The sequence below is a fragment of the Dendronephthya gigantea genome, unplaced genomic scaffold, assembly GCF_004324835.1.
Source record: "Dendronephthya gigantea isolate DGI-Jeju-01 unplaced genomic scaffold, DenGig_1.0 000013F, whole genome shotgun sequence".
NCBI lineage: Eukaryota > Metazoa > Cnidaria > Anthozoa > Malacalcyonacea > Nephtheidae > Dendronephthya > Dendronephthya gigantea.
The window spans coordinates 2,582,347-2,608,624 of record NW_021163023.1 but is presented as its reverse complement, the minus strand read 5'-3'; the positions used below and the strand labels follow the sequence as shown (position 1 = coordinate 2,608,624).

Genomic DNA, 26,278 nt, shown 5'->3' with positions numbered 1-26,278 from the left:
AAGTCTTTATCTCTAATAATGTATTGGGAAATGTTTGCAAATACACATGATAAACAGCACTTTTCAAACTGTGGTCCAAGTGTAACCTTTGATAAAGTCCAGAGCAAAATAACAGACTGACTGATCAGGTTTGACAAAACCGGTAAATTGATAAATAAATATTTTTTAGGACATCACAGATTTGGATGGCTTAAATAGTAAGTGTATTTCTCCCAATTATGTTACTGATTATGGTGAATGCTTTTGGGGACTGGTTGTGCAATAAATAGATGGTGGTTAAAGTTAAAATATCAACTGGTTCAAAAATGAATATTGAATGATGAATATTAAAAGCAGAGAGTCTAGCAAGGTTTTGTGTTTCTTTGCAGAAGATGAACTGGATAGTACCTTTGATTTGGGTGTTTTGTTTAACCATAAATTATTACGAGAAGCAACGTCCAAAATAAAGTAAGCAGATGTATAGCGAAAGATTAAACAAGATGTTTTCTTCCAGATAATATTTTGTTATTTTTAAAGTTTCATTACCTTTTGCAAGGGAGGAGCCTGCAGTATCTATATTACAGCAGCATCATGGCCAACTGTTACGTTGGGTTGAAGAGAGACGCTCAAGGCATGAGGTTAGTTGGAATGTTGCAATGCAGTTGCATGAAAATGCAGTTCTGGCTGAGAACATTCTGCAACACTTTTGGATCAGTTCTCTTTCTGGGCATTGCAATTTAATTGAGTGGTGGTTTGCTAGTCTCCCTGTTAATAAACCATTTGTTTTCATTGATCATTAACTTTTAGGAGACGATTACCTTAGCACAGTTCATAGACATGTTGATTGACAGGGGAGTGGAGAAAGATGATGCTGTAGAAGTAAGTACATTATTGTTTAATAACATTAGGTTTCTTTGCATATCATGAAGTTGTGGTACATTAACTTATTATTTGTGAACTTTGTATATTTTCAGCTGTTTGACCAGTTTGATGCTGAGGGCGATGGTGTTCTTGACCGAGAAACTCTTCAGAATGTGAGCACTATAAAGCAGTTTGTCTATATTGGTTATGCAAGCCTCAGTTGAAATGTTGGGTAAAACTAACCCTTCATAAATGTTTTTGCAGTGTTTAAACAATTCAAGTTCGGCTCAAGGCCAGAGAGGGGAATTGCGTGCTGTGTTGAAAACGTTAAAGCTTGCTCCATTTGTCCAGGTGAGATATTTGACTATGTGTTGGAAAACATAATTTAACTTCTGTTCTTTTCATGTGATTTTTTTTAACATTTTCTTATAGGAATTGTTGATGCTTTTGTTGCGAACAAACATTCTATACCTGATCATGGTGAACGCCTTCTAAAGGTTTGTTCAATCAGTCAATCAATCAATCAGGAACTTTATGATGGCTCAGATATATATTCTAGTTTGCAAGAAACTTATTGGGAATACGTCATAGGGTATTTGTCACACTATGCACATGAGAAAGACCTTGACATTGACAGATTTTGTTGTAGGTTATTCTTCGTAACCGAGCGTCAAGTACGTCAATTCAAACCCCAGTTGTAGAAGGATTCTGTAATACAACTGAGATGAGGTTAAAGGTTTTGCATTCCCACCTACAGACCATCAAGGATAAAGGTAAGCTTGCCGACTTTATGGTTATGTAAACTCTCATGAATTACCGTATATGATATGTCAGATTGAGTTTTGGAACCAACCAACCATGCAAGAAGAGAGATGCATTGGGAGGAGACCTTGATCCTTTTGGGGGGGGGAGGTCTTTTTTTCATAACACTTGTTTCTGGGTAGGGTGTGGAGTTTTAAAAAGACCAGTCAGAATTTATTGTTTTGTCACAATATTATATTTCAATTAGCTGAATTAAAGAAAATTGAGCCATCTTGCGAAGCTGGTGAATTTCTTCGTCCATTGACAAAATGTTTTAGTTCAACTGAAACATCCAGTAACAAAGCAGATGCTTTCAGGTTTGTTAAAACTCTGACATTTATTCATCATTTTAGAGATTTAGGTGATAATTTTAGAGGATTTTTGATGATCCATGTGCTCTATTAGTCTATTACAGTTGTAAGTAGTTAAGTATTTCTATATTTTAGATTAACAAATGGGGATCAGAGCAGTTACTGGCAATCAGATGGTCCAGCAAGGTCCCATTGGATCAGGTAAAACTACAGTACTTTGGCTGTGTCTGTTGGTTCATCCATCAAATATTGTTAAAACTATAATTCAGGTTGCGAATGAGATCAAACGTTGTTGTCAAAGAGTTGTCCATAAACGTTGCTTCAGCAGATCAAAGTTATATGCCACAGCGAGTTGTTGTGTCTGGGGGTCGTGATGAGATGAATATGAGAGAGCTGAATGATGTCAGGATACCAAGGTACAACTGTTGACATAATGAGGTACAATTGTGGACATAGTGAGGTACCATTTTGAACGAACAGGGACACAATTTAGACAACATCATGGTACAATTTTTCTGAGCAATAGTCTGTGGTAAATAGATAGTATATTTTTGTATTTTACAGTCATATCACTGGGAATGTTGTGTTATTAGAAAATGTTAAAATGCCATACACAGGTACCTTGGATTATTCACGAAACCATTTTATAGTAAACGCCTTGTTCAATTACCATTGATCTAACCTTCTTCATTTGATGATGCAGTTATTCAGATCAACATCAGACGTTGTCATAGTGATGGTTGCGATACCAGAGTTAGAGGAGTGAATGCTATTGGTTACAGGTTGGTGAGGAATTGTTTAAGTTTGCTCTGGGGGAGAGGGGTATGGTGTAGGTGAGGTGGGGGGTGGTTGCAGAGTTGGATGAGGGGAGGGGGGTGGTAGCGGAGTTGGATGAGGGGGTGTAGCAGAGTTGGATGAGGGTGGTGGTAGCAGAGTTGGATGAGGGGGGTGGTAGCAGAGTTGGATGAGGGAAGGGGGTGGTAGCAGAGTTGGATGAGGGGGGTGGTAGCAGAGTTGGATGAGGGGAGGGACCTTACCTCATAGGCAAATATATTTACTGTTTAAGTGTGGATTGTTTCTCATAGGGTTGTGAAGTCAAAGGGTGTAAGTGTTGCTGACGCTACTGCAGTGTGGTACGTGTCTGTTCTTACTGCAACCTCGACAATGGCGATTCCTGTTGCACCAAAACTACGGGAAACAATTCTAAACCACACCAGGTAAATTATCTTCATGAATAGGTCGGCAAGGAACGTGATATACTACGGCATTCTAATGATCAATCTCCTATGTTTTTCCACAGAACTACTCTTGGCCATATGGTTCCGCTATCACTCTCCCTCACCTCTCCAGTACGACCCAGCTACATTAGTACCAGTGTCTTGGATGAAATGGAAAAATTTCTCTACTCCCTTGCTTGGTTTGTGAATAAACTAAACTATTCTTATATCAATATAACCAAGGAGCAGCGTGGCAGCGTCTTCAAACAACTTAGCATCAAATGTGGTATAACACGCTTGGTTCTTTTCTTTTATTTCAGTTACGATGACAAGTTAGACTCAGAAGGAATGCAAGTTTTGATTGAATTCTCGTTAGTTCGAGGAAATCTTGGTGGAATTTTCAAAGTTTTACGATTACTTTATGGTATCTGCTTTTGTGTGTGGGAATTTAGGATGATCAGATTGTGGAAGAGAGTTTTAGTTATTTTCCGTTTGGTTTTTAGATAACATGCATTTGAAGTTCACAGCGAAGACCATCGTCAACTCTTTAGTTGAGGAACAAGAGAGGGCAATACAGAGACACGGTAGGATACTATGGGATACTATGGAGTACCATGGGATACTATGGGGTACTAATGGATCAACAACCGGACTCTATAACTGAGTTGGTTACAGCGCTGCACCCAGAGTTGCATTGCCTTATTTTTGATGGCAGAGGAGTGGTAATACTTATAACAGGATTGACAATGCATCATTGGACGAGCTTCTTTCTTCACGTCTAAAAGCCTATCCCATGATGCATTTACAACCTCCCTCTCCCCAGTTCTCTTCGGCAACGCCGCACCGTTCTGGCTGGTACAATGAATGAATGAATGAATGGCTATAAGAGTTTAACTTCGTATTTCAGGTGGGAAACTGGCCGTCGGCTTCGTTGGTTGTGACGGAGGGAGCAAGGATGAAAATTCAGCGCCTAAGAATGTTCTGAGTGAAAACTGGACCTCTGAAGGTTAGTTTTGTGTCCCTGCTCAATTTCTCGTGAATATTCTACCTGTTTTCCCGTTTAATCATTGAGATTTTCTTTGATCATATATGTGGTGTTAGCTATGATCATACGTCTTTTTCTAATCTACGCACTTTCATTCCTAGCCTATTACTCTGAGATTGGAACATTGCGTCTCAATATGGCGTTCAATAGCGAGAGATCAACAACCGTTCAGCTGACGAAAGTAACGATAAAGGTAACTAATACTTCATGAAAGACACGTTTAAGTAACCTTTTCTTGTTCTCAGTAATCATGACCTCTCTCAATGGTTTGTTTAGGTTTGCAAGGGCGGAATTGGGCCTCGTTGTGGGCTAGTGTTCATGCATAACGAAGTTCAAATGTTAGTTTTATTTCACGCAGATCCTTGTCTTTTGATACTGAATTTCCTCCTGTAGTTTCATTAGATCAATACTGGTCTTCCAGTAAGAACAGTTTAGAAGTAATAGACTATCCAGTTTATTTATATCAGTACCCTTTTTTTTTTACTAAATTTTGCATCTTGATAAACATAATTCTTCTTCAGTAACAACGGTCAACTTGACGTGAGCCATCTTGACAAATACAATGATTGGGATAACACCAAGTATCAAGAATATCTCAAGAAGTATGTTTGCACAGTTAAACGTTGTTATTACTCCAGTAAGATAAGATCAGGGAATAATGCTTTATGCATTTTCTTAATAGGTCCCAAAGATTAGCAGCTGAAGATGAACCTGTGGCCATATTTTTCATGGATAATGAATGGTATTGCAAATATTTTCGCATTGTGAAGAGAAATATATTTTGAAGTGCATTAGCCTTAAGAAATCGCGTTCATTTTTGAGCTTCGATTGTATTTTCTTCCACAGGGATGAGATTGATATTCATCTTGATAAACCAGCTGTAGGGAAGGTATTTTGTCCATTTTAACAGACCGTTCCGCGTTAGAATTCTTAGAAACCTTATTTTTGTAATCTTTTCTTTTAGTTCATAGTCATGAAGTTCCTGGGAACACGCGATCCCAAAGCAGAACGCATGGGAATTCTAGGAATTCAGTTCTACGGTTACGAGAAAACTTTGGATGAAATGCAAGAAAGTGAGACATGGGTGAGTGTTCGTGTTTACTGCCTAACGTTAGACTGTCAGAGTTAAGTACTCAATACTCTCGCACAATGGCAAGTCAACTTGCTTGTTGATGAAATCAATGTTTTTCATTTCATTTCTCATCTAGAAAACACTCACATCTATACCAGAAAACGAGCAGGTCTCTGGCTCCACGTTATTTTTACAGGTTCTTCTGTTCCTGGATTGCATGGCGAAAGATTTGGTAAGATCGCCTTTTGACTGTTTTTTTTGCTTTGCTACTTATCCAACCTACCACGTCAGAAACTCTTAGTCTTATTCTCCTCAAAATGTAGAAAGTTTGTGCTAAAAAGAAAAAAGATGCAGAGGTTGCTGAAAAGGTAACAACAACTATTTGTCGCGATTTTCATTGCTCGAAGCGTAAATGAAAGACTCTTTTTATCTATTTTACCTCGTTTGTTTGGTTTAAAGATATTCTATTTTGCAACAGGAGGCTCGACTAGATATGACCAAGATCTCGTTAAAACAAATTTGGGATGTTTATTCTGCTATTGTCGCGAGGTACATTCCATGTGATGAAATTTCCCCCGCTTTAAGATAGAATTTTCATCAAAACCACCCTTGTTTTTTCAGTGAAGACGAGAACACCGTGTTTGCATCGAGTCTTGTATTGAGGCTCTTTCATCAAGCTTTGCCTTTCTTGAAACATGATGTACATGAGAGAGCCGAGGGTGATGTACGTGGATATCCTTGTAAAATTATCCCTACTTGTGTTCACCTGTACTCAGTTATCCCCACTTGTGTATTCAGCTCTCTCTAATTGTACTCAAGGACCGAATAAACAGTTATCTCCACTTGTGTACACAGTTATCCGTGATTGTACTCAATTGTACACAATTATCCTTACTTGTGCCCACGTGTACACAGCTTTCCCATCTCTATTTACATGGGACAGACCTTATTGGATGCAAAGAATGGAGAAATTCATATGCAATCATGTGTATTTCTTTAGGCAAAAGAACTCTCCGGTCGAGTTTTTCAACATCTTTGTGAAGTGGTTGATGACGCCACAGGGAAATATCACAGGAAAATTGTGGATATCGCTAAGGATATTATTCTTGATGGTAAGTCATGTTCCTTCATCATCGTTTCTGCTCTAACTGCTGACGGATAAAACGTCTGCTGTTAGGCCGTGTGGTAAGCTAAGTTAGCTAGCAACAAGGAATACCGGTCGAAGCAAATTCCTTTCTCTTCAGGAACCGAGGTTTTCTTCCCAGACGCAAATACCAGACGAGACCATTTGTTGTCAATGGTCGATGACGTCATGGAGGAAAAGAAACCGCAGTCGTTGGCGCTGACATTTGAATCACTCTGCAAGTTTTTTAGCAACAAAGATGCCTCAGGCCTCCTTGGTTTGCCAACCACTTCAACAAAGGTATCGCGTCATCAACAACTTGTGAATAAAACTACCTAAACTAAACTAGAACGAATACACCACAAGTGAATATTTCATGTCCCATATTTCATGTCCCATATTTCATGTCCCATATTTCATGTCCCATATTTCAACGTTATTTTTTAACAGTCGGCGTCCGCTTACCAATCTGTTTTATCCGTGATGTCTACCCTTGTGTCAGTGGCCTTCCAAGAGGTACGAAACTGATTCTTTAAATTGTCTTTATACCATACTGTCATCCACTGTCATTGACTGTCATTATCGCCAACTGTCACCCACTGTCATTGACTGTCATTAACTGTCACCCACTGTCATCATTACAAAGGATATGAAGGGTCCGTTGGAAGGGAAGTTGTAAACTGTCCAAGGGAAGTTGTAAACTGTTTTCATGTGTAATACTCTCTATTCTAGTGTCAATCTGCTTTGCAATGTGATTTTGATCCGCACAAGGAGCGTAAGACATCGAACCTGGTGCAGTTGCTAAGCGCGATGCAGAAGAGTTTGTTGACCTGGGGAAGACAACAGATTGAAGCCGAGAACGTGGAAGGAAAAAAAGCCGCTATTGAAATCGTTGCAAGATGTACGGAGTATCTATTTGAATTTCTTTCACTTTTGCTGTCTTTGTAGATGGCGTGGACATGAATGAGAGTTAGTCAACCACGGTTCTAACTTCATGTAAATTTGTGTGATTTAAGATACAGAGTTGATAGCTGAAAAAACAAGACAAGCGTTATCTTGTATTGATAAATCAAAAACAAAGGTTGGTATTATCCTGAAGCAATGGTCTTCTCGTAAACTTATTCCTTAATTTTTGAAAATATTTCATTTTAGGATGAGGCGATAACAATCATGGAAAATTCTTTCGTTGCTTTCACCTTCAGACAAATGGTACGTGATTTCACTTGCAAATATCTCTTCAAACCTTTTCATTTTCATCGGCTTCATCTCTTCATGTCTGTGTGAAAAATCATAAGCATTTGTCTACAACAAACTATAGCTTGCTTGTCAAACAGACTGTTGTGATTCCATCAAGTCTATATATAAGGTTGTTTGCACGACTTAGAATATTGATTATGTTTGATTTCAATAACTTTGAGCTAATGTCTATGAAGGTTTTGTTCTTGAACACGTTGGCCTCTGTTGAAGAACTATGTCTCATTATCCTGCGTAATCTCTGCCCTGTTGCTGGTGAGATCAGAGCCATTGCTGAAGATCTGCCGAGATATTTCGCTGAGGTATGAGTATACGAGCAAATCAAATTCGTACACGCAAATTTCTTCAATTTTTCTTCGCTCGTTTTCAGTCAAATTTGTCGGAAGACATGGGCGACGGGGATCGCGTGATTTTGAGAACCTGGGAGATGGAATCTTCGCATAACTACGAAAACAATCAAAATTTTACGAAGGTAATTCAGGAAATATCTGCGATGTTATTGCATGTGTCTTTTTGTGTGGCTTTCGAGTGATAGTCGGTTGGTCATGCAGGCTACGATTGATATACGTATAACGAGAGTTCGACGCGATAAGATCTTGGTGTGATTTAGAGATATATGGTCTTTATAAAGCGGTTTGATCTTTTTTTGGAAAAGTTCTCTCTGAGAGTCTGAGCTTTTTATAATGAAGCAATTTTATAAAATTTTCAGGTGTTTTCCTGTCCTGGGTGTAGCGAGTTTTTGGTCGAGTTTGATGCAAGATGCGAGACTGAACGAAGGCGAGTCTTGTCACTTGTCTTCTTCGTTTGATTTTACCCTTCATGCAGAGAGAGTAGATTCTGCCAAAAATAACGAATTACTATTCCTCATGCATTTCTCCCGTGAACCTTGAAACCCTCTCAAGATGTTCAGCCTATGGCAAACAAGAAGACTAATTCTCCCTTGGGTACATTGCGAAAGAAACAAAATTATCTGCCCTCTTGGTTTGACTCTTCCAAATCTATAATTTCTCTCTCCAGGTATGATTATCTCGAGTTTACTGATTCAAATGGTGTAAAGAAAAGATTTGATCAAAAAGTTGGTACAGAGAAATGGCCAAACGTAAGATCCACATATTTACGATCAAATAAAGGCAATTTTATAGCGTCTCTCCTTGAGGTTTGTTTCCACGATTTTCTTCACGTATTAACATGTTTATTTTCGATTATAGGAAGTTGTCTTTCACGGTGGAAACAAACTGAATTTCCTTTTTCATTCGGACGGTAGCAATAACGAGTGGGGATATAAGTTTACTGTGAGTGTTTATGATTCTTTGATAAGGTTGTTAGTAAAATATGATCCATATTATCTCTGAATGGCCCAGATTGACCTAATTTAGGTTGACCTAATTTAGGCTGTTTACATGAGCCCGGTCACCCGAGATTCAACGAAGCGTGAGAGGACTTTAAGGTATTGAAATAAGTTTTTATGACACCAAACAAGCACATGCTATTGTTGTGGTGATTATACGACTGCCAGGATCATGTTATCTGCTCATTTCAATACCTCAAAATCATCTCACGCTTCGTTGAATCTCGGGTAACCGGGCTCATGTAAACAGCCCCTAAGAATATGAAATCTCACAGTTTCTCTATGTGTTATTAAATATAATTCATCATCTCTGCTCGTTAGGTGACTGCTCGGGGTTGTCCTGATATCACCCTCTCGTGGTTGTTCGATCTTCAGTTGGGCATGGCAAGTCTTTTCGGGTTGTTCTGTAGTTCAATCATGGCTGGGTATCCAAAAGGTGTGTATGTTCGTCTAAAACAGAACTCAATTTCCACCACACAAGATGCACGTCAGATGGCCCGAATAGACCAGGTTTTTGGAGAGAATATTTCCTAATTTTGATGTAGATAACAAGAAAAATAAACGGAAGAAAGATGAAAGCGATACTGGTTTATTACAAAGCAATATCTGGACAACTTTATTCCGAGGAGGGTTCACGAATAACGGCAAGCTTCAGCGGTCTCTGTCTGGACACCACGTACGTTGAGGAACTTCCAGTCATCACGTCTCTCTATTGAACTACCACCCTAAATAGCCACATCTAATTAGCCAATTCTAATGAATCACGCCCTACAATTATCCAACTAGCCACATCTAATGAACCACGCCCACCAATTATCCGTCACCCAATTAGCCAACTCTAATAAACCTTATCCAAATAACTGTCTCATTTTGTCTCTAGGCGACGACATTCAGTGCTGACTATAATATCCACTCATTTGCAAAATCTCTGGCCACAGACGAATCAGGCAAAGGGCAAAATCTTTTGAAAAGGTACTTTTAAACGAGCTGTATTCACAAAATGCTGATTTTGGAACCTGTTATCAGTTGACAAAGCTTGACTTTTTAGGATATTAAGAACTAGCTCTTTGAGAGTTTTGAGTATAGCTGTGAGGAAAGCCTTGGTGAGTCTGACGATTTACAATGATTTGATGCTTTTTCAGATGTCAAGAATCATGCGGTTTGCCTCGTGTTGGAGGAGCGAAGGTTGATGAAGCAATACGATGCGTCTTTGCTGCACTTCTATGGCATTCACAGAGACTACGCGATGAGCTGGTGTTGTTTGGTAAGATATCAGATGATTCATATTTTTGCAACGAAGCATAGTGAATGAGTTTTCTGTTAAGCCGTCATATAATACGGTTGAATTGCGAGTTCCTCGTCCCTAAAATCGAGTTTCTTCTTTGTATTTAACGGTCTAGCGACAGATTGTCCTCCGGAAACCATTCCAACCGGAATATCCGAGGCGTATAAAACTGCAGAGTCACTGAGAATGAACCTGGTAAGTAGAATTATCTATCTCCAGACCATATTTGAATCCATTTCACGAATTTACTTAACTGCTGTTTTGGTCAGGTTGAAGCACGACAGAAACTGATTCTTGAGGCTGAAGAAGGAAAACAGAAGAACGGAAAGACTGTAGATCCGGATGAAGTTGGTAAAGATGATTTTATCCCTCTTACTTTTAATTCATATTCGCACTCAAACTCGTAGTTATTTGGCCTGGGTGAATACCCACTAGTATTTTTTCTATTTTAGTCACGAGCTGCAAAGATAAAGCTCTGTTTCTTTTGAAGTTCTCTGGCCTCACGAGAATTGCTTCCCCGAGTGAGGTACTTGAAAGTTTATTTTAAAAATTAGTGAATGCAAGTCATTGCAAAGTCAGTGTTGTTTACTGAAATTCTTTCTTTCAGAGTAAGGAGAAATTTGGTCCCATGTCAAGTAAGAAAGCTTTTCACAGGATATCGATTCATCACAGACGACAGGTAAAATCTCTTTTATATTTTAAATCATCTTTTTTGTAGTCTTCAGCTGACAAATTTTAAAACTTTCAGAGGAAAACGGCTGGTGAGAATGCCAAGACATCAGATAAATATCCCTCGTTTTCTCTCATTGTGGATTTCGTGAGCAACCAGAATTACTCTCACACCAGGTAGAGACTTTCATAAGATATCATTTTGAATGACCAGTGTGTAATTGCTATGTCATGCAATGCCATGCCGCTAAGATGTCGTTGTATAATTATCTTTACCTTAACTACAGAGTGACGTCATTACTTGAAGAAAGGAAGAATTTCGCTCTTAATCTTAACGAAGTTTATTTATTTGCTGCGGAGTATATAAGATTGTTTTCAAAACCGGATATTTTCCAGGTAAGTTGGAGACTTATAAAGACAGGCTTGAATCAAGCGTTGTTTAGACTGTGTTATCAAACCGAATCAGCTTCAACTTAGACAACAATGAAACGTCTCGTTGAGTTCGTTATGTCTTGATACTTCTAATAAAAAACCTCTCGCTGAGCTGTCTGTCATCCGTGGGACCCTGCAATGGTGTCTTGTTATAGACAGTCCAAGACCGTTCATACTGGTTCAGCCGTACGAAATAATCCCCGGTTTTTCTCTGTAGGCGCCAGTTGTGACATTCCTTCAGCAAATGCTTATTCATCAGAAGATCTTTCCAAGGTTCGGCTGTTAAATTTTCAAAGAAGAACTTGAGCAATCTTGTGGCACTTCCCTTAGAAAATATTTTATTTTCCTATACCCTACACCGCCCATAAATATTGAAACGTAACGCATTCCGTTGCAGACATTATGGTGATAATTTGGATGGCTGTGGTTTAGAACTCGAGGGCAGAGTAAGAAAATCTTACTATACTTTCTTGAGACGATTATTGGACAGTGTTCGAGCATATTCTGGTGACCCTGATGACGACAGGTTTGTAGCTACACGAAGCTTATGCTAAATCATTCACGAGTTACCAGATCAGAGTCAGGTTTTTTTAATTCCTATAAACTTTGATAATTCAACACAGAAGAAAATATCTTCATTTGTTTTCACTTAGTGCTTCTTCAAAGGCCTTCTCATGTATCCGCGCTTATTTGCTTCATTTTCTTGATATTGAGTGGAAACCATACGATCTTGGCTTTCTTAATGATATTAACCTTCCGGAATTCTTCTTAAATACATCAAAAGGTACGTGGTCCTCGCCTTGGTAACTTCAAATAGGATCGAAAAACACATTATTATGGAAGCTTGCATAATTGCTTGATAGTCGAAAACTTTGGAGAAGTTTATACATTCATCAGACAAAGAAATAAGCTAGAAGATTTTGAGTAGAGAAGTGCAGTTCTGTTTGTTACTAAAGTTTAGTGCATGAGATTTTAGTTCACGAAATGTGAAACTGTTGTGGAAAGTCTCGAACGGTCCATCTCCAAAGACAACGATGGATGATCAAGCTTTTCACCATAATCCTTGTTGTTTTATATTTGCAGCGACTGCCAGTGCTCTGCAACAATGCAGCTCTGAGCTCTCTGACCAACGTGAACTGGAGGAATACAAAGAAAATATGGCGTGGAAAGAGGAAGCGACGAAAGGATTCCATGATTGGTGGGATACCATGAACTCCGGCGTCAAGAATCCTGATGAAAAAAGAGTACGAGGAACTATGAATTATGTAGAAACTATACTAGCTTTCATCTCTTATTGATCCAGTGTTACTACAGGAGGAAACAGCTCAGGTTATTTCATTTAATCGTTGTTTTTTCCTTGTTTAGAGGTTACATTTGTTTTTAAGTCGGTATGCTACCCTCTTCGAGGTCGACGTGTTTTGTGATGGTTGCAAATCACAGCTGCTTCGCTCTCGATATCGCTGTCTCAACTGCTTTGAAATTGATCTTTGCACCACCTGCTTCACTGGTAAGATGATAGTTAGGAACCTCGACACGAAATAAGTCGATGAAAGCTCATCTGATTAGCAGAGCAACCAAGCCACATTAATCCAAATCTTTAATCCCGATCTGTTTTACAGGTAATGTTAAACCCAACGGTCACACGAGCGAACACGAGGTAGTTGAGTTAAGGTGAGATTCGGTGCTTGGATTTAGTGGATTTGCTGTTTGTCTTTCTACAAAGAAATGTGGGATTACATGACATTGAATGGGATTATATGGCAGTGGATTAGTTTAATGGGATGATATCTTACTGGATTAGATTAAATGGGGTTATATGGCGATGGATTAGGTTGAATGGGAAGATATTGCATTGGATTAGATCGGATGGGATTATATGGCAAAGATGGATTAAGTTTACTGGAATGATATCGCATTGGATTAGATTGAATGGGATTATATGACAAAGGATTAGGTGGGATAGGATGGGATAGAATGAGATGCCTTAGGATATACAATATCAAATTGTATGTCGAAAAATATCCAATCTATGTTTCAGATGGAGATGTGACGGTTGCGGTGGTTTCATTATTGGAACTCGGTTCCATTGTAACGTTTGCTCAGACTTCGATGTATGTCTGGGTTGTTACACCGCCAACTCCTGGCCTGATCGGTGAGTCTTCGTTGATGATAAAATCACGACAATATTTCTCAAATTAAGTGTGCAATCTTGTTTGTTTCCATCAGTCACTCGGCGTCACATTCAATGAAGAAATTCACTAAAAAAACCGGTATGAAATTATTACAATTCAACATAGTGTAACTGTAGCTGTTTCGGCTAGTTCTATTACATCTGCTCTTCATTTCGAAAGATATTTAAGTTTTGTGGGAATATCATAGTAACTTCAAGCCCAATCACTTTTAAAGACATGTGGTCAGTGACAAAGTAATTTATAATTCTCTTTTTCTTCAGCTCTTCTCGTTCATCAGAGGATCCCAGCTTACACACACACGCATGCGTGGTTCCAGTTTGCATCTCTGTCGCTTTCTCTGGCAAATTCCCTCAATGATCCAGGCTGTTCCGGTGAGGAAATGACCATCGTGTATTTCTGAGTTATATAATCTACCAACACGTATTTGTTTTCTTTTTAATTCTCATGCTAAACCAAAGTTTAAATTGAATAAGAAAGTTTTTCCTATATAAACTATGAGGATTTATCCTTAATATTGATAATCTTTCTCCTAGATGCCTACGGAGATTACTTATATGCTACCGGGATTCTTCATGGAAAATGTCTTGCTCTGATTGTAAGATGCTTACATGAGGTTCTTGCAGTTTCAAAACGTAAGTGTCAAGTCTAAGTTTATCATCATCTCCTATTGATCCAGTGTTATCTATTAGTTCTAAACTGTTCTTCCTAGATATCCAGAAAGGATCTTCTCTTATTGATCCAGTATTACTATAGGAGGAAACCTAAACTGAACTAACTTTATTTATACTGGATAGTTCTATCAGTTCTAAACTGTTCTTCCTAGAGGTCCAGTAGGAATCATCTCTTATTGATCCAGTGTTACTACAGGAGGAAACCTAAACTAAACTAACTTTATTTATACTGGATAGCTCTTTCAGGTCTAAACTGTTCTTCCTAGAGGTTCTCTAAATCACACAGCAAACATCTTTGAGATAAAGTCATGTTTATTTTAGTCACAGTTCAAAAAGACCATGAAGACGTGAGTCCTAATGCTGTGATCAAAGACACCCAACTGAAAATTGACGCGAGCACAACACAACCAGGGACTTCAGAACAAGGCATAGTTTCTAAGAAGTCGTCTGAAACAAACACAGATATCTCGGAATTTAAGAACGATGCGGTGGACAATGTGGAATTGGAGTCTGCTTTCTCGAAAGCTGAGAAAGAAGACGAGAACTCTGAAGGAAATATTGATATTTCTGAGAAAGACGAAACTCCGGATTCTGAAACAGTTGTTGGTGGAAATTCTGAGAATCTTGAGCAGACTTTAGACGTTACACAAGAGGGTGAAATAGCGAAGCCAGAAGCTTTGGAACCAAGTCCAACCTCGACAAGCGAGGAGGATGCGACTAAAATACCAGAAACGCCAGTGGAGGGTACAGATGATGAAAGTTTGTCTCCAAAGGAGAGTTCTTCTGATACCACTATCCCCAAAGCACCTACAACCACGCCCAGCGAATCTCATTCGGACACCATTAATCCTCCAGAGTCCCCTAGTGATAGTAAACATGTGACTTCACAACCTGAGCCTACTGATAGCAAGACGTCGGTCAGCGATGTTTCAGCTGATAACGAATCAGTAACGTCATGTAAGGACGCTGAAAATGTAACGCCAGAAGCTGTGGTCTCGATACCTGACCCTACTGATAGCAAGACGTCGGTCAGCGATGTTTCCGATGATAACGAACAAATAACGTCATGTAAGGACGCTGAAAATGTAACGCCACAAGCTGTCGCCTCAACACCTAAGCCTACTGATAGCAAGACGTTGGTTAGCGGTGCGGAGAATAGCGGCACTGTTGCTACGGCAACCTCGGATGCATTAACTGGGGGGAAGAAACTGCCGGGGGCAGAAACTACAACAAAGTTGACCCAAGAACAACTTGATATATTATTTGTTAAAGAAACTCAAGAGAATTTACTGGGTTTAATTGGGGCCATGTTGCCAAAGGATTCAAAGGTACCCAGTTTTATTAAAAGATTCCACCTGAGAAAATTATTCTTCTTCTAAAGTCTGTTCACACGATCCAGCGCAATTCTGTACCGTCATTTACTTCATTATCTGCTGATTTGCTGAGCATAAACATTGCAAGTCAGCAGACTATAAAACATCCATCAGAAGTGAATTGAATACGACAAAATTGGATCGTGTGAACAGACCTTAACATGCAAAAAAACTGCAAGGAGGAGTGATGGCTACTGAGGGCCAAGGGTGGATAGTTTACCTGGCCCTATGGGACACGGGTGGATGACTTGTATTACCCTATGAAAGTGTGTCATTTCTTTTTTTATCAGTTGTATCACTGGACAAGCCACAATCCCGCTACCGAAGACTATCTTGTTTCAGAATTTATTCCAATTTTACTTAAAATCGCCAGGTACGTTGAATTGGTTGTTTTTTCCCAAAGTCTTTTTATATGCACCTCGTAATTCATCAGCGACGGCTTACGAATTGTCCACGGACACTGCAGATGAATAGACGGCATGAAAGACAAGGTCTTTTAATGCGATTCGAATTTTATTTCTAGGTCTCCTGATGTATTATTTACGCACAGAAACATGGCCATTGGTGTCCTGGGAAAATATTTGCAGTGCGTTCTTCCAGAGGTAGGCACCTAATACTGCTTGAAAGATCAATATATTGATACCCTTTAGCTGTGGATGGTTTCGTGTTGAACTGAAGTTAATCAAAGCAGGAGAATATTGACAGCGTCGAGGCGAAAAGTGTCTTGTGAAGCTGACGTATGGTTTTTTTTATTTGTGTAGTTATGTGATCAAGGGATTTGTGGCGGAAAAGAAGATGATTGTGTTGAAACAGAAGAGTCGGATGAAAATGATCGCAAAGGAAGGCAAACAGTGCAGTCGCTGTTTCAGTTTGGTGCTGAGTGTCTAGCGAGGTATTTAGGATTCGAGTTAACCATTCAATTCAAATATCTACCTCGATCTTTCTCGATTCCTTCAACAGCCATCACGTCCACGAATGCCTCTCCCTCTTCTGTCTAACTTGGGCTGCGTTCAGACTGAATGCCCGGCTCCGGTGTCTGAAGTCAAAACATGCTGAGCACAGTGCCCTTGTTGAGAACTACCGTACCTCTGGAGATTGTGCCCTTCCTTGTGCATCGTGCCCAATTTCATTTGCAAGCGTCATGTTCAACTTAGGCGCCAGAAAAGGTGACGGGCATACACTCAGTCTGAACCAGCAATGGTCTGAACGCAACCTTTGGGTGATTTTAATCTATGACTTTACTGGCAGTTTGTCGGTTAATAGAACTCAGGAGCTATTGTTTTCTTTGTTTATTAAGAGGTGATTTCTCTTCTATTCATACCAGGTCTGATCTTGAGTCAGCCTCAAGCGTTGCTTGCTGTTTACAACAGCTGTCTCAGTCTCCACAATGGCAGGCAAGCATAACATTCGAGATCACCGAGTCACTAACTCTGCTCACGGAGAACTCGGAGAATCCTAAACTGGCGAATATATTCGGAGTCTTAGTCTTTGCTGGATTTCCAAATGTGAGTATCCTCAACCACCCGCAAGCCTTGATACTCCATGTTACCGCGAACAAACGCCAAAAGATTGCATGTTGTTCGAGGATTCATGTCTTTCCTAATTTCACTTGTTCTTGTCTTTTCATTCAGGTTCTTCAAATGGGATCCAGAGTTGAAATAAAAGACCAGAGCGGTGAAGGAAAAGAGGGGATCGCTTTGTCGTATTCAACAGCCAATGCTTCTGCAGTTGTTGCTGACATTAAAACAAGGAAACGAACCAGTGTAAGATTTCTAATTTACCATGACTCCAGAAATTACCTTTATCGTATAGACTTCAGTGTTGATACAGGACAAATTTAAGTACCTGGCGAAAGGGGGTATGGGGGGAAAAAGCTGTGATACTTGCTTCTGGTTTTTATTGTTTGTGTTTTTCTACAGATTAAAGAATCCAACCTTCAAGAAGTGTCATTTCTCATGGAGTTGTATTGTACCTCTCAGTTCTCAATATTGTTGACAATAGCACAAGATATATTACATGCTTTGAAAGAGCAAGGTAAAACACTGCAGACTGTTGGGTGGTATTTTGAATTGTCCAATAATTCCTGTCTGTATCATTCCCAGGTGAAGGAGTTTCAGTTGAGAGATTGTGGGTTCTGTACTTAGTATTAAAAGCCATGTTGTCAAATTTGAAGGTACGGCGGTTTTATCATTTCAGTCACCATTTAGTTGCACATAACCTACTTTTGATCGATATGAATAAGTGGTTACGTTATGAAGACTCAGTATAGGCACACATACAATCAGATAATCCATAGGTAGCGCGCTCATTCGCATCTTTCAAAGGACGAAAAAGCGGAGAAAAGGTCCTTGTGTTTGTCTTACAACATCGCCTTTATTCTACTCCAAGCTAAACTTGTGAACCTAATGGGTTTCTGTTGTTGTTCTTTAGGGAAGTAAATCTGACGATCTTCGGAATGACATCATGGATTGTGCACTCATTCCCTCGTTAGTTTCTCTGGCTTGTCAAGGCACTGACCTCAGTCGAATGTGGTTGTTGCGAGATTTAGAGGTACCTTGGTTCTTGAAAAGCGAATACGATTGCGTGTTAGTGACACAGTATAGTTTCTGTGTCCTCAATGAACGAGATTCGAAGTGGATTTTATTTCTTCGTAGATTTTGTCGATAAAGTTATACAAGAAACAACTGGACGGAACAAGGAACATTCCTAAACCTGAGTTGGTGAGAATGGACTCAGAGAATACGGATGCTGCTGTTCAAACAACCACCACCGAGCCTTTGAGATCACTAATACAGGTAATGGTACGAGTAGGGTACGGTACGTTACGGTACGTTACGGTACGGTACGGTACGGTACGTTACGGTACGTTACGTTACGGCATGGCACGGCACGGTACGAAACGGTACGGTATGATATGGTATTGTATAATTTACTATTTTTTTCATAGAGTTTCCAGGAAGCTATCCAGGCTCCCATGGCTTTACTAGAAACGATCTTACCCAGGAATGATCAAGCAAGATTACTGGAAGAAGTCCACCGAAGGTTGGTATTGAAATATTTACTGGTGCTTGTCAGTTGTTGTAACATAATGTGACGAATATTTTTATCTTCATGTAGTCTTTGGAACGAGGGAGCCATGAGAAGACTTCGCAGCCCAGCCAGGTTTGAAAATACACATCAATTACTAACCATATCGTACCATACCATACCATACCATACAATACCATACCATACCATACCATACCATACCATACCATACCAAACCATACCATACCATACCATACCATACCATGCAATACCATACCACACCACATCACACCACACCATACCATACCATACTACCCATACCATACCATACCATACCATGCAATACCATACCACACCACACCACACCATACCATACCTCACCATACCATACTGTACCATACCATACCATGCCATTTCCTACCCTTTCATAAACAAGGTCTCTTTCATTTAGCTCAAAATCAAAAGAAATTCCCGAAGTTCCTGAAGATCACTCCATAGATATCGGTGTTGTGAGATACTCCCTTGGTGAACTCCAACCAAAGACGTTCAAAGCAAAGGAAGAGGACCAAAGAACCTGTGAGAAACTAATGCCTTCCTTTACCGACCAGGAGATTGCTGAGGTGGGAATTTATTTGAACAACTTTTAATATGGTTCGTCTTCTAAAAAAGTTCAAAAAAAAGTTTTTAATGTATTTTTGCTCCTTTTTGTCGCTAGAATCAGAGATCGTTGTCCAGGCTGAAATCAGGAAATCTTCTTAAAACCGAACTAGACAAGGAGAGCAGCCCGCCTGAGATGATTAAAAAGGTTGGTAGAGCATGTCTTAATCGTGTTTTTCTGTATGACTTTATGTTTTTCACTTTATGTACGTGACTGAGGCTGTAATATTCTGTCGTCTGATATGAGAAGGTTATTGATGATGATGAAAATCTCTCCTCGATCAAACCTTAAGATCATTCCTCGGGTAGTTTCTCCCTGTAGTGCGTGTACTCAAAAAGGAAGAGGCCACAGAGTCTAGTGTGGTCCACCATGATCTTTATACCATTTACTTTCCAAGGTAAACAAAGCATTGTGTATCCTGTACTCTCGTCACGTTCTCAGTCGTTTGTTGGCGGAATGGCCCGAGGACCGAGCGCTGACGTCAGAAGTTTTGGATAGCGGCGATGAAGTGCAGTTGATCGGAATTTTAGATCTTTTGCAAAGAATTGAGACCAAGGAAAATTTCGAAACGGTAGGCAGGAAAGAAACATTGTTTAGAAATTGACATTAAGCCTGGTTTTCGGGGAATTACCTGAATCAACTTGTCTCATTTGAGAGAAGGTTTCATGGTGAGCTTCACGATGGTGTTTTGTTGAGATTTCTCGTAAACTTTAGGTTGTAACACGAGTTGTGAATCAAGGGGAGGAGAAGTTAATCAAACCACTTTCGCTCGCAGCGGCTCACTGCATGGGCGAAGTTAAATTATCCTCGGAAACCAAAGAAACTGAACATCCTTACAAGAACGATGTCCACCAAGAGGTACGATTCCTGAAATTGATCACAATGACTTTGAAACAGCTCTGAGTTCCACGTTTCTATGCTTAGGACAAAGTTCATATTCCCGGAGCAGCCACCTTGACAATAAAATTTGATCCAAGGTAAGTCAGTGAAAGATTTTGTTTTGTTACAAAAAGGTTTTCGGAACTGCAGTATGTAGTGTGGAATTCTAGGAACTACAGTATGTAATACCGCCAGGGCGTGTAGAGGACAGAGAGTGAAGATCATCTTTTTTGGTAAAACTGTGTTGAAAGGTTTTCAAATGGTTTATTTCAGGTGTTCGAGCGAGGATGGATGTGATACTCTTGTTATGTCCACTTCCCAGAACTATTCCGAACATCGTAACGAGTTCAGTGGTCAGAGTGGATGGATAGACTTTGAAATACCAGGTTGATATGCACACCCGCTAGATATGCTGTTGTACAGGCTGCCTTACACATCGTTGGGCTTTATGGTAGGTTATTGTGAGAGAACTAAGCCGCGTTTTCTTTTCCTTTCAGGCGACACTCTGTACTTTGTGTTTCAATCAGACTCGACAAACACTGACTGGGGTTGGAAGTTCACCGTAACTGGTGGTCAGCTTGGGAGGTGAGTATCCATCATCATTCGCTGCTATTGCCATTCAAATTCATCTTAATTTTCAAATTGTTTCTGTTCAGATTTGAGACCGGATACACAATACTCAAAGCCTTATTGGTTCCTAATGCCAGCTTAGCGAGGTATTGGATTGTAATCTATAAAATTTCTTGAGTATCAGATGGTTAGTTTTAAGGGGGCTAATACAGTTTTTATATCATGAGGAAAGGTTTCTATGTTTATTGATATTATTTAGATCTTTGCCGCTTAAGAAACTATGGGCGTGGTTAGTCTCTGTTGCCTGCAGCCAAACTGGTCAGCAGCGTCTCATGGCTACAGGACTTCTCTTGAGGGTTCTCCTTGTTTCAAGGTACTGAATTACACAAGAACTCAACAAAACTTTCTTTTTTTTCTGCCCTAGTATTTGTTATTCCTCATGTATTACAAGAACATGTTTTGAGATTTCTCATGGATATTCTTCATTTTCTAGTAATTTGCCACCCAGCGAAAGGCCTGATCTAAACCTGTTGAACTCGCTTTGGGCTCTGTACTCAGAAATGCTAGAGAAAGAGACAGATGGGGTCCCCCCAACCTTGGTACCCCCGGCTCTCAGAGGTTTGACCGAGCTGTTCTTGGTTGTTGAAAATTTAGCTCAGGTAAAGTCTAACAGCTTCAGGTCTGGGGGAGCAGGGCTTGAATGTGGGTGATTTGTGGATAAATTGGGACAACATTGTCATATTCCACTTTATATCCATCTAAAATATCTTTAATTGTAGAGATAAAGGTTAGGAATATGGTAATTTATTGATGATCTTTTTGTTGGTTTTTCTAGGAATGGGGTATCGCAGAAGATCTTATTGTTGGATTGACCACAGATGAGGCATTAAGAAGATGTTTTGCGCAGGTATTTGATAAGAACACTCTAACTGATCATTTTGTTATCTCTTTCATTTCTTCCATTGAAAAATCAAATATTTTTATGTCAATCATTTGCCTTCAGGCTGTAACAAAACTCTTTTTCACTAACAGGGCGTGTGGAACATTGGTGCCATTGGTGCAGCTATTGACTACCCTAATAAAGCCACTGAAGCTTTGAAGAAATATCTGGCAACTGCGCCCATTCCTGAGGAAAAGAAGAAGGTAAGTTTGCAACCTTTTTTGATTTTTGAAATGTAAAATAATAAACGTTTCTCATTCTTGTTGTTTCAGAGTCCCAAGACAAGTTCAAGCAAAAAGCCAATTCGAAGGTCAGCTTCATTATAATATTCTCAGAATGATTATGGTAGATAGGTTGTATGAATGTTTAATTTAGGTTTCACGCTGGAGCTTTAGGCAGAACAGTTTAGAACTGATTGAGCTATCCAGTATAAATACAGTTAGTTTAGTTTAGGTTTCCTCCTGTAGTAACATTGGATCAATAAGAGATGATCCTTACTGGACCTCTAGGAAGAACAGTTTAAATATGATAGAGCTATAGATTGACTCTTTAGAAAATCTTTTCAGAGCATTTTGCAAAGCATAAAAGTCAAACAACTAATGTCTTTTCTCACAAGTGCTTTTTTATGTTCCTCAGATCGAATGCAATGCCAATCAATGTTTTGAATGATAGTACTGTGCCTACCACAAACCTTGACGACAGTGACAGTTCATCGGACAGTGGAGATACGTTTAGTGATGACTCCAGTAGCAGTAACAGCTGAGATATTCTAGTAAGCAGTGTTTAGTGGACTCAAGCAAGCACCATCACATCGCATGATTATACACAATGAGACGAGATAGTTTGAAGCAATGATAAACAACCTCAAACACAATGATTCCATTCAAATGATAATCCAGCAATCGTCTAAATGTGGTCTGTGTCGGGTTAAGATTGATTTTGAAATGCTCAACTATTGCCTTGGAAAACCTACGTCAAGTTGGAGAATATATTATATTTATAGTATTATATTTCTACCTCATTTGTTTCAAACAAAAGACTGCACACGTCACATGCTACTGTGACTATAAAAATTGGTTTTTAATTCATTTTGTATGAGACGTCAATGATCAAACAGTTAAATATTTTGATATGCACATACCGATTATTCCAGTCCTATCTTTGATTCAATCTTACCCTGACAAATAATTTGGAAGTGGGTTGTTATCATATGTGGTTCATGAGAGGTTGCATGTTTATGAAGTGATGTGAACAATTAGAAATTTCCAATATTGTTGAAAATGGATGAACAATTTGATACTGAATGTAATAATTTGATACTGAATGCCACAAGTGACTGTGGCTTGTGGCAAAAATACTAATAATTTTTTAGACTAGTGTAGACTATCCTTTATTTATTAGAATTTTGTACGGATGGTGATATATGGTGATGAAGGTCATATCCCTAATTCACCTCATAAACCATCCAAGATATAACTTTTGGAGAATGTTTTCTTTTAATGGCTGAACCTCTTGTTTGGTGTATTAATCTACACAAGTTAGATGAAATTATCTGCACTTTTCAACACCATGTATAAACCAAGACTCAAGGACCAAAACAGTTTTATTTATATACAAAAGAACACAAATAGTATTTGCAATTCTATATTAATTTGAAGTGTTCATTCTGCCACCTAAATAAACAAGGTCTGTGACAATTTTGTTAAAACTTTTGCTAGCTTCTGACTCTAGGAATGACTGTAGAAAATCCTCGCCCTCCTCAAGACATTTGGCAAGATTTGGATCCAAAGGTATGCAGCCTGGATATGAAATGGATCAGTTGGGAATCATTGGGATGTTGTTATAATATAATACATAAAAGGATTTATTGAATAGTCTCACCTAGGAATGGGACACCACATTGCTTTGCAAGAGCTTCACCACCTCCACTTGAAAAAACATTGCTGCATTCCTACAGGTAAAACATCATTAATAGGCTGATTTATTAATGACTGCATATGAATATATCACAATGTGCAAGAAGTTCAAACTAGTATACTTACTGAACAATGCGGACATATGAACCCACTCATGTTTTCTATTATACCAAGTACAGGTACCTCTGTCTTATGGCAAAATGATAGCTCGCGTCTAACATCATTTACAGAAACCTCCTGCGTTGACAACAAAAAAGTCATTGAAATTATCAATCCCTTATTCCCTACATTTTGATACAGTTTTGACATTATAAATCTACTTCCTAGCCATGTTTTTCTAAAACATTGTTTTCTGCTAAAGGTTAAGAATTGTCCCTATAAGTTATATCATTCTAAAAACCTGTGGTGTGGTTACAAGGATGGCCCCATCTGGATTGAAATGTTTTAAACTTTCCACAACAGTTATATGTTCATCAGAAGTGCCTATAGACCAAAATATAAAGCAGTGGATCTTATTGTTCATTGCAAAACTATGCAATTATCTGTTTCTGTGGTCATTTTATTGTAGTCCGGTTTGAATTCACATACCTGGAGGTGTATCAATAATCAAATAGTCCAAATTTCCCCAACAAACATCTGTTATAAACTGTTTTATCATGGCTGGCAAAAGACAAACAGGATCAAAGAATAAACCATTTATTTGAGAGAAATCCTCATTAATCTTCCTTGATGTTATTTACTTACAATTTTTCTTAGGTCCTCTCCATACGACTGCCTCATCACGATTTGAGAGCAAGAAACCAATAGACATTACTCCGAGCCTTTGGTCAGAACTGGTATACACTGGCACCCATCTGTAAGGTAAGGCATGCTTTAATAAATACAATTCTATCTGATCAAGGCTAGACATTGCTCACAGGATATTTTCCGGTATTATGCAGGTTGTTAAGACTTCATATATTCGCATGTTTTATATAATACAAACATGCTCACAATATTGTATTTACCCATCGGAACATTGATGAACATTTGCCGCTTCTAATTTCATCATCCGAGGAATGCTTGGGCCACACAGGTCCACATCTAACAATCCTACCTAATTCAACAAAATATTAATGTTATGTCCATAGGTGTCCATATATACCACCAACATGAGTGCTTAAATACACAGCACTGCCTTGCAATTTGCACAATTTCCAGTCTGCCATATACATCACTATTAAGTCCTAACCGATTATCAAGGTTATGTTAATCCTACCTTCATTCCCATCTTGTATAGCGTGCAAGCCAATTGAGATGCCACGGTGCTTTTTCCCACCCCACCTTTTCCAGATAAGACCAAAATAACGTGTTGCACAGACCTTAGGGAACTTTTATCTAGTTGAAATAAGAAATTTTTAATACTTAAAATTGTAGCTGATAAAATAGACAAGCGCGTTGTTTAGTTATAAGCGAGGGAAAATATAAGAATTGAGCAAAAACCTTCTGAACTGTCCTCCATACTTGAACGGTGTCCCGCGAAAGTCTCGCGTAGTGTTTTCCCCACGCGCGCGCGTGTGTGTTTCCACATGCAACATTCCCTAATCGAACTTCCTTCATCGTAATTTGTTACATCGTCAAACATTGTAACAATTTTGTAACAATTATAATAACTTGTAGGTACACCACGTAAGTATTAAATACTGCAAAGCTTTCGGTCCGTTAACCCGGACCTTCATCAGTGCAATTACTTGAATACACGATAAGTTTACTGTCTCTCGTAAAATGAGACAAATGTTTTTGTTTAACGATAAGTTTACTGTCTCTCGTAAAATGAGAGAATCTATTGAAATTTATAAACATCAAACTATCGTCCAAGAGGGAAAGCCACTTAATAGTACGTGGCGTGCTCTTTTCGGTGTCTCTTAGTCAAATACTTGTCTAGGGCGCGCGCATTAATTAGAACTTAATTAAATGAAACCGTTTAATTAATAGCGCGAGCAAACTAATCACGACTAACATGATATTTAAGTGACGCGCAAACGTGTATTCAAGTAATTGCACTGATGAAGGTCCGGGTTAACGGACCGAAAGCTTTGCAGTATTTAATACTTACGTGGTGTACCTACAAGTTATTATAATTACTAAAGTCGCCATGCAATCATACAAGAAAAAATTAATTTTGTAACAATTCAAATAAATTTTACATTCACGTTGTATGTCGGTTACAACCATTCCATGGTTGCAATAGTTGCCAAAGATTTGTATCGACATCGTAAAGTTTAGTTTCCAGCCATCATTTTATTTTCTTCGCAAATATTTTTTTTATTTTTTTGCAAAATATTTGCTGCAATTTGCCTTTAAAAAACCGGCAAGTAGTCCAAGTAAGCTTTAAACGGTTCGATCGTTTATTCGTTTTTAAATGTCAATATGAGTCGTCAATATTGCTGTCAATCAAGCATAATTAAAATACATGCATAACAAATACAATAATTTTATCTATTTATCAACTTGGGTGGGTTATTTTTGTTATAAAACCCAGTTTCAATAGCTCTTGTAACATTGTTTGGCTGCATATAATTAAACTAGGTAACGTAGCGACAATACAGAGTAACACAGAATTTCAATTTCTTTGACAATGCCGATGATCCGATATCCTATTGTGATATTGCCAAA

At 38.9% G+C, this 26,278-nt stretch overlaps 2 protein-coding genes across 2 annotated transcripts; one reads left to right on the top strand and one right to left on the bottom strand.

The window, feature by feature from the left end:
- Positions 1–1,007: 1,007 nt before the first annotated feature.
- LOC114519588 (zinc finger ZZ-type and EF-hand domain-containing protein 1-like) lies at positions 1,008–23,203 on the top strand. The gene is made up of 81 exons (XM_028539737.1): positions 1,008–1,013; positions 1,105–1,191; positions 1,273–1,337; positions 1,490–1,613; positions 1,850–1,958; positions 2,088–2,153; positions 2,222–2,368; positions 2,517–2,569; positions 2,656–2,734; positions 3,038–3,169; positions 3,253–3,369; positions 3,490–3,593; positions 3,673–3,753; positions 4,077–4,175; positions 4,316–4,407; positions 4,491–4,552; positions 4,736–4,816; positions 4,897–4,956; positions 5,061–5,103; positions 5,179–5,298; positions 5,423–5,518; positions 5,610–5,654; positions 5,765–5,835; positions 5,908–6,010; positions 6,287–6,398; positions 6,531–6,709; positions 6,860–6,925; positions 7,142–7,310; positions 7,426–7,490; positions 7,562–7,618; positions 7,843–7,965; positions 8,034–8,135; positions 8,373–8,440; positions 8,681–8,762; positions 8,872–8,955; positions 9,333–9,447; positions 9,557–9,687; positions 9,892–9,983; positions 10,154–10,275; positions 10,412–10,491; positions 10,566–10,647; positions 10,749–10,822; positions 10,904–10,975; positions 11,045–11,142; positions 11,253–11,361; positions 11,615–11,670; positions 11,795–11,923; positions 12,051–12,181; positions 12,481–12,641; positions 12,763–12,904; positions 13,017–13,068; positions 13,436–13,549; positions 13,624–13,667; positions 13,850–13,960; positions 14,123–14,221; positions 14,582–15,588; positions 15,924–16,006; positions 16,157–16,235; positions 16,395–16,525; positions 16,958–17,138; positions 17,265–17,396; positions 17,553–17,667; positions 17,736–17,806; positions 18,064–18,183; positions 18,288–18,428; positions 18,581–18,675; positions 18,751–18,795; positions 19,112–19,280; positions 19,376–19,465; positions 19,716–19,889; positions 20,033–20,176; positions 20,243–20,295; positions 20,471–20,583; positions 20,695–20,782; positions 20,854–20,913; positions 21,027–21,140; positions 21,261–21,426; positions 21,603–21,674; positions 21,800–21,910; positions 21,980–22,017; positions 22,344–23,203. The coding sequence occupies exons 4-81, from the start codon at positions 1,565–1,567 to the stop codon at positions 22,468–22,470; spliced, it is 8,649 nt and encodes a 2,882-aa protein (XP_028395538.1). The 5' UTR covers positions 1,008–1,013; positions 1,105–1,191; positions 1,273–1,337; positions 1,490–1,564; the 3' UTR covers positions 22,471–23,203.
- A 73-nt stretch (positions 23,204–23,276) lies between these two features.
- On the bottom strand, positions 23,277–25,186 carry LOC114519600 (cytosolic Fe-S cluster assembly factor NUBP2 homolog). Its single transcript, XM_028539761.1, has 9 exons — positions 25,106–25,186; positions 24,882–25,000; positions 24,631–24,719; positions 24,368–24,477; positions 24,212–24,283; positions 24,024–24,106; positions 23,750–23,860; positions 23,589–23,658; positions 23,277–23,506 (listed from the first exon to the last, which is right to left on the bottom strand). The coding sequence occupies exons 1-9, from the start codon at positions 25,122–25,124 to the stop codon at positions 23,355–23,357; spliced, it is 825 nt and encodes a 274-aa protein (XP_028395562.1). The 5' UTR covers positions 25,125–25,186; the 3' UTR covers positions 23,277–23,354.
- Positions 25,187–26,278: the final 1,092 nt, after the last annotated feature.

Excerpts from the sequence above, each read along its gene's own strand:
- LOC114519588 (XM_028539737.1), top strand. The coding sequence starts at position 1,565 with ATGAGGTTAAAGGTTTTGCATTCCCACCTACAGACCATCAAGGATAAA. Across the intron at positions 10,823-10,903 it reads GAATTGCTTCCCCGAGTGAG|AGTAAGGAGAAATTTGGTCC; the intron begins GTACTTGAAAGT and ends TCTTTCTTTCAG. Across the intron at positions 17,668-17,735 it reads ACATGCTTTGAAAGAGCAAG|GTGAAGGAGTTTCAGTTGAG; the intron begins GTAAAACACTGC and ends TATCATTCCCAG.
- LOC114519600 (XM_028539761.1), bottom strand. Across the intron at positions 24,284-24,367 it reads GAGAGGACCTAAGAAAAATT|CCATGATAAAACAGTTTATA; the intron begins GTAAGTAAATAA and ends GTCTTTTGCCAG. Across the intron at positions 24,107-24,211 it reads GATTATTGATACACCTCCAG|GCACTTCTGATGAACATATA; the intron begins GTATGTGAATTC and ends TTTGGTCTATAG.